Raw genomic sequence first — 6977 nt, 5'->3', positions numbered from 1 at the left:
CGCGTCCAGAAATTTGAAGTTTCAATAACTTCGAGATGAAATAAGATTTTTATTATATTTTAGTATGAAATGCTATAGCAACATATAAGTCATGAAATTATGCAGAAAATTTGAGAAAATGTTAACTTCAAATCTGTGTCCAAGCACCTTTAAAAAAGAAATCAAATTTTCTGATCCCATTGCTTTTATACTTGCAATTTAATACATATAATATCATGTAATGAGGTGCAATACATTTCAATCACAAGAGGAGAAAATGTTAAATGTTATCAGTAAAATAAGTAATTTTTCATATCGTTTGTTTTGCTTTACAAGTCTGAAATGCAATTTTTTTTAACATATATTTTCTTTTTTACCCCAAGGACAAAAAGTATATATACACTTCGAACAGACACAAAAACATATAGGTCCATGCCAAGCTATGAAAGATTTATGCTGAGGGTAAGTTCTATTATTATATAGAATTTAATTGTCAGACATAGGGTTATGTCTAAAATTTTACTGTTGTATTTATATCAGTGATAAGCAATATTTTGCACCTGAGCTGACTTACTGACTTACATGTAATCACAAAAAAATGTTATAACTAATTAGATAACCTGAGTCAGTCATGACCTATTGCTATCTGTTTTAGCTCACCTGAGCTGAAAGCTCAAGTGAGATTTTGCTGATCACATTTTGTCTGTTGTCTGTCTGTCTGTCTAGCTGTCCGTCTGTCTGTAAACTTTCACATTTTTGACTTCTTCTCCAGAACCACTGGCCTATTTCAACCAAACTTGCCACAAACCATCCTTGGGTAAAGGGGATTCAAGTTTGTTCAAATAAAGGGCCACACCCTCAAAAAAAGGGAGATAATTAAGAAATAGTGAAAATTTAGTGGGATGTTTTAAAAATCTTCTTCTCAAGAACCACTGGGCCAAAAAAGTTGAAACTTATAGGAAACCTTGTATGTCAAAGTGTAAATTCAAATTTGTTTAAATCATGAGCCCCGGGGGTAGGTTGGGGCCACAATGGGGGATCAAAGTTTTACATAGGAATATATAAGAAAAAATCTTAAAAAATCTTCTTCTCAAGAACAGCAAAGCCTTGTTTAGTCATATTGATAAGGAAGCATCATCAAGTAGTGTAGATTCAAGTTTGTTCAAATCATGACCCCCAGGGGTAGGGAGGGGTCACAGTGGGGGATCAATGTTTTACATAATAATACATAGGGAAAAAACTTTAAAATTCTTCTTCTCAAGAATAGCAAAGCCATGAGTAGTCATTTTGAAATGGAAGCATCCTCAGGCTGTGTAGATTCAAATTTGTTTAAATTATGATCCTCTGGGGATAGGATTGGACCATAATGGGAGATCAAAGTTTTACATAAGAATATATAGGAAAAAATCTTTTTCTCAAGAACAGAAAAGCCATGATTAGTCATGTTTATATGAAAGCATCATCAGGTAGTGTAGATTCAATTTTGTTCAAATCATGAACCCTGGGGTAGGGAGAGGCCACAATTGGGGATCAAGTTTTTACAAAGGCATATGTAGGGAAAATTTTTTAAAATATTTCTGCTCAAGAACAACAAAACCATATGTTATATTAATATTTCTTATGGCCTGCGGGTGTGTCATCACCTTGACCTAAGGTCATTTGGGCAAGTTCAAGGTCGCTGACAGAAAAAAAATCATAATATGTGTTTACACAAAGATTGCTTATGACCTGAAGGTGTGTCATGACCTTGACCCAAGGTCATTTGGACAAGTTCAAGGTCACTGACAGAAAAAGTTCATAATTCGTGTTCAATCCGTATCTTTCCTATGGAGAATAATTTTGGATGTTGGGAGTATCCACTTCACACAAAGATTGTTTATGACCTGAGGGTGTGTCATGATCCTGACCTATAGTCACATACTGTAGAAAAAATGGATAAATGATGCATCCATACTTTCCAACAGAGAAATACTTGAAAAATTGTTATTAATTTTTCAATGTAATAAAAAACAATATTATTATTAGTATTGCTGTTTTACTAGGCTATGCCAAAGTTTCATTCATTAAAAAAATATAATAAGCAATTACCGGTAAATTTTCTCTCTAAATGTATAAACAATTTTTGAACATCTTTTAGATCCTAAAATACTAGTATCAGTGACTTGGCATCTTCTCTGAAAAACCCATTGGGGGGTATTTGTCCATATTGGACAGTTCTAGTTTAGTTCTAAAGGGAATCAACCAGGAGTTATATGTAGAAAATAATAATGTTCTGAAAAAAAACTATGTGTTTTTCCATATGCAAATTCATTTAATATTTTCTTTTTCTTTACAGATGAAAGGGAATTGCAGAAGAATGAATTGATGTTAACATCTCAACATTAAATTTGGCTTAAATTTGAATATGTCTTTTGTTGTGATTGCCTAAAGAGCAATTAGGATCAGGAAATTTGAGGTGAAGGATATCCAGATATGTATACCTTCAAAATGTGGATCATTCAACAGATGAAAAGAAAATAAGCCCATGAAGAAAATTATGTCAAATGCATGAAATGAATATTTTAATTGCACATCATTTTTGTTTCACGTATGTTTACAATATATATGTGAAAAAGAATGTTCGGTGGTCAAAACATATGTTTAACCATGGTTTGGCATATGGTACTTATACATTAATCATATGAGCGGTGCATTTAACAAACATGTTAAACGCATGTTTCTAAAAACATACGTTACACACACGTTGCATGTACGTTATTCATACGTGAACCATATGAATAACGTATGTGTGCAACATGTGTGTAACGTATGGTAGTCAATACGTATGTTTAACGTACGTGTCACGCATGACATTCATACGTGTGAAAACGTACGTTTAACATACGTGGTGCTTTTTTCATGTGATGCGTACGTGAAGTCACGTACATATCACATACGTTTAACGTACGTGATACGTACGTGGCACATTTTGCTGTGTATAGTATGATGATTTTTTTTAGTGAACCCTTGGTTTCAACAACATAAGGTACATTCTATTCCGTAGTCAACATTAGATTTGCACTTTAGGTCTTAGGACGATTTGGTATATTACCTTTGTCCAGTGATATTACTTATATATCGTATTTTGTGATCAAAATATCACGTTTGCAGTTTTTTTGCAGAACATTTAGAAATAAAGGGCATGGGGTCCGAAAAGGAATCATCAAATGCAAGTATATCTCTTACTGAAACCGTACAATCTTTTGTATGAATTGTTAGATAAATACCAAAACTGACGACTGCACATACGACATATGTTCAATATTCTGAAGGATGATCTGATTGAACTCTTAGAGTCTATGTCCCTTATGTACTCAAAAGATTGACACCTTTATCATACTTGGCGATGTATCAGCTAGTACATTTTCGTTATTCTGTACCTTACCCATGATTGCTTAGGCACCAAACGACAAGTATCCTTGTGGACAGACTGTCCACAAGCAGAGATACATTGATAAGATAACGAACAGTGATAATGCTCAAAAGTCCATTAAAGCAATACAAGTGAGAGTGTAGATATGTTTCTTTCCTTTATACCCCACAATGAAGATTGTTTTTACCCAGGTTTTTTTTTTTAAATTTGCCAGAAGACTCTTTCATTGTTTATGAAAATATATATCAGATTTCAAATAACGACACCCTATTAAAGTACGATCCCCTCTTCTTTTGGTAGCTTTGGTCTCCGATTTTTTTTAATCTCCTTCGTCTAATGATAATTAGTGAGAAAGTTTGGAAATAAAGTAATTCTCTGATCAAAGCAATTCTATTTCGAAGTTTAATAAATTATTATAGATTTATTCAATTCAACTGTTTAAATATTTATTTGAATTTTTTTCAAGACTTTGTTTTAGTGAATTTGTTTTCCTTACACTAAAACATCTGCTACACAAGTTTCCACCCACTGAATGAGGTTCTCTCATGTGGAGTGAGGGATTCAATATCACCAACAGGGCCAGGAGGAGGTGCCGTGCGGACATGCACATCCCCCGCGTTCATCTCTTTCACTACTAGACCTGTAGTTGAGAGTCGACCTTTGCTAGTGTCACAATTTGTTAAAATTCCTCCAATATCATCAGCATTGACTACAATTTCGGAGTAAATATATCCACCATTAGAGCAAGCAATTGTCCAAGAGAATACATATACCCCTGCAGAAGGAACAGTGAATGTACCGCTGTAATGATTGTATCCCCCGCCGACATTTGTAACAGGGACGTCAAATATCAGTGTATGGTGGGGTCCAGGGTTTACTTCTGTATGTCTCATGTAGGCATAGAAGGCAACGACACCAGATATTGCTGAAAAAGTTCTTATCTCAGAATGTAATAGGCATACCATATACTAAATTGTTATTATAAAATGATTCACAATTAATTTACTTTCTTTTCGTAAATCATACACTTTGAGGGTGCATGTTTCAATTATAGCCGTCAACTTTGAGATATGTTGCCAGGAATGTTTTATTAAAGTTATAAACAACATACATTTTAAATTGTATTTTAATTATACATTTAACATACCTCTGCGAGCTTTAGTTTCTTTTCTTTCTATTTTCGAATGGTCAGTAGTAGCATTGTCGTGGAGATGGGATTTCTCTTTACGAAGTAATCCTATGACCTCTCCTTCAGAATTTAGTTTTTCTTCTGCAGTCATTAATCTTTTTGATATTTTCTGTTTTTCGGCCTCAGATCTTGCAAGCTGTTTTTGAAGTTTTGAAGAAGTTGGATTTGTTGATCTTGATTACTGACCTTTTCTTCAAGAACGCGTAACATGTCAGTGTTTTTCAAAACGATTCCTCGAAGTTTATGTAGTTCTTCGAGAATATCATCCGCACGAATGGGATCAAAACTCACGGTCCAAGAAAGAAATATGAAAAAATATACATAACGGAAACAAGACAATAAAATGCACTCGTAAGTTAGGGTAAAGTGTTATAAAACTTATCTTTAATCTTTGACCCAATTATTTTATTATCATTTAAGGCGCACCACGTACTTGGAAATCCCTGTCTTTCGAATACTAGTAGTTTGATTAAATTTGTAGTTCTTCAATACAAAATTCAATAGTTGAACCAAACTTTTTTTCAATTTAAATAGAGAGATAACGAACAGTAATCAAGCTCAAAAGTCCATTGAAACAATACTATTTGGAACAGAGCAAACATAAGAGGTGGGATCAGGTGCCATCGGGGGAGTAAGCATCCCCTGTCGACCGGTTACATCCGCTATCTGCTCATTGTCATGATCGTGCAAACGGAAAAATCCATAGACAGTTCAGTTTGTAAATAATGGCCTAACAATTTGTATGAAAAACGTCAGTCAGCATTCGACTTAATGATAGATTGTATTTGCTGACTATGTGATTGTATCGACCATAGAATTTGCAAAATGTTGACTTTTAACGAGACTGTTGATATCCTTGTTTCATCAACTTTGTCGTTAGCTTGCCTCCCTTTAGAAATTGTTCGTACGTACTACCTGCATGCTTACGTAACGAATTAGGTGATAAGGGTATATTGGTACATAAATAAGGGAAGTTGACAATAGAAAAGTTAAAGTCATCACGTTTAGCATAAAGTTTTGTTGTTAGATTACCAAAAACGTCTTATTGTAGTAAAATATCTAAATACAATTTTTAACAGATGTATCAGACTCTGTGATATCATTTATTTCGAGTTCAGAGGGATACATTGAATCAAAACATCCATTCTTGGTAAAGAAGTCTGCCTGCTGGCATCTATGACAATAATAAACAACCAACGCCTTGACCTGTTGCAGAAATGTTAACGAACGATAAACACGTCATTAATATGATAGTTATGGAAAAACCACTGCTTTAACAGAAAACATGTACTTCTACTTCCCAATATATAGGCTTATTACAATAGTGAATTAATTTTAAGAAATGTTTGTTACAAGTTCACACAACACTAAGAATATACCGAAATTACTTAAAATATACCCCACGAATATGTTTAGAATCATTAAACAGCTAAAAATTATAAAGATCTTCAAATGAGAAAGGTGAAGATAACTAACCTTGATCTATCTAAAATCCTATGAACAATACAAATCGTGAATGGGGCAAAAACACATTCTTAAACCTAAGCAGGCCTCTGACAAATAAGTTGATGTTCCAGGGATTTCAACACTCGTTTAAAGTCAGCATTTCGAAAATTCTATGGTCATTATAATGACATTGTTTGCAAAAACACGCTAGCATTCTTTCGTAGATTGCGACTAAAGAAGCATTTTCTAGGAAAAAACCCCGACTCCGATGATGACTCATATGACTCTTCCAAGCCACAACTGCACAACATAAAGAAATATAAACTCTACAAGCCCAAAGGCAACTGGAATTCTACATCCAGTGCAGCACTGTCTTCCTATATCAGTAATCAATTCAGTAAAATAAACCAATGGTTCAGAAATATTCTGTTCTATAATGGCAAATATGGAGCTCTTGAGTCGTACATTGACGTAGTGGAGTCAGACATAGAGAAACCCCTTTCCGAGCCAAACAAAGCCCCTGACAATTAATGAAGGAAGAGAGACTCTTATTAATTCTTGAAGAATTGGAATGACATAATAATAATCAAGAAAGCAGACAAAGGATCTACACTAGTAGTGCTTGATAAACAGACGTATACATGGCAGAGGCCAAGAGAATACTTTCAGACGAACGTTTCCATAAGAAACTGGACCAATAGAGTTCTCAGCCGCAATCACCAAAATTTGACGGAATGTTTGCTAGCGTTCTCGAACGCTAGCAACTACCTTAGTCTTTTTCACTAAATGGTAAAACTGGATGGCTTCACTTTGGCAATGGCGTCAATGTGCTTAATGCATCGGTCGTTCAACGTTATTTCAATTTTGAGGTGGAAATTCCAGTCAAAATTTTGTATGAAATAAATCTTCAAAAGATTTTCACAAACACACAGCAAATATCATTCCAATCTT

General features: G+C 34.2%; 1 protein-coding gene and 1 long non-coding RNA gene across 2 annotated transcripts; one reads left to right on the top strand and one right to left on the bottom strand.

Moving 5' to 3' along the window:
• The first annotated feature begins 361 nt into the window (after positions 1-361).
• LOC133205979 (uncharacterized) lies at positions 362-2382 on the top strand. Its single transcript, XR_009723686.1, has 2 exons — positions 362-441; positions 2315-2382. It is a non-coding gene; the product is annotated as an uncharacterized LOC133205979 (long non-coding RNA).
• Positions 2383-3900: 1518 nt separating this feature from the next.
• Positions 3901-4671, bottom strand: LOC133172443 (uncharacterized). The gene is made up of 2 exons (XM_061307326.1): positions 4539-4671; positions 3901-4316 (listed from the first exon to the last, which is right to left on the bottom strand). The coding sequence occupies exons 1-2, from the start codon at positions 4669-4671 to the stop codon at positions 3901-3903; spliced, it is 549 nt and encodes a 182-aa protein (XP_061163310.1).
• Between the last annotated feature and the right edge of the window lie 2306 nt (positions 4672-6977).

Source organism: Saccostrea echinata, unplaced genomic scaffold (assembly GCF_033153115.1).
Source record: "Saccostrea echinata isolate AGI-Se365-2 ecotype Australia unplaced genomic scaffold, CSIRO_AGI_Sech_v1 ptg000054l, whole genome shotgun sequence".
In the NCBI taxonomy this organism is placed as follows: domain Eukaryota; kingdom Metazoa; phylum Mollusca; class Bivalvia; order Ostreida; family Ostreidae; genus Saccostrea; species Saccostrea echinata.
Note: the sequence above shows the minus strand (reverse complement) of the source record. Positions and strands in the feature narration are given on the sequence as shown.

What these genes read in the sequence shown, in the direction of transcription:
- LOC133172443 (XM_061307326.1), bottom strand. Translation starts at nt 4,671, where the DNA reads ATGACTGCAGAAGAAAAACTAAATTCTGAAGGAGAGGTCATAGGATTA. An exon ending in AGAAACTAAAGCTCGCAGAG is followed by an intron (nt 4,317 to 4,538) that starts GTATGTTAAATG and finishes GAACTTTTTCAG; the next exon opens with CAATATCTGGTGTCGTTGCC.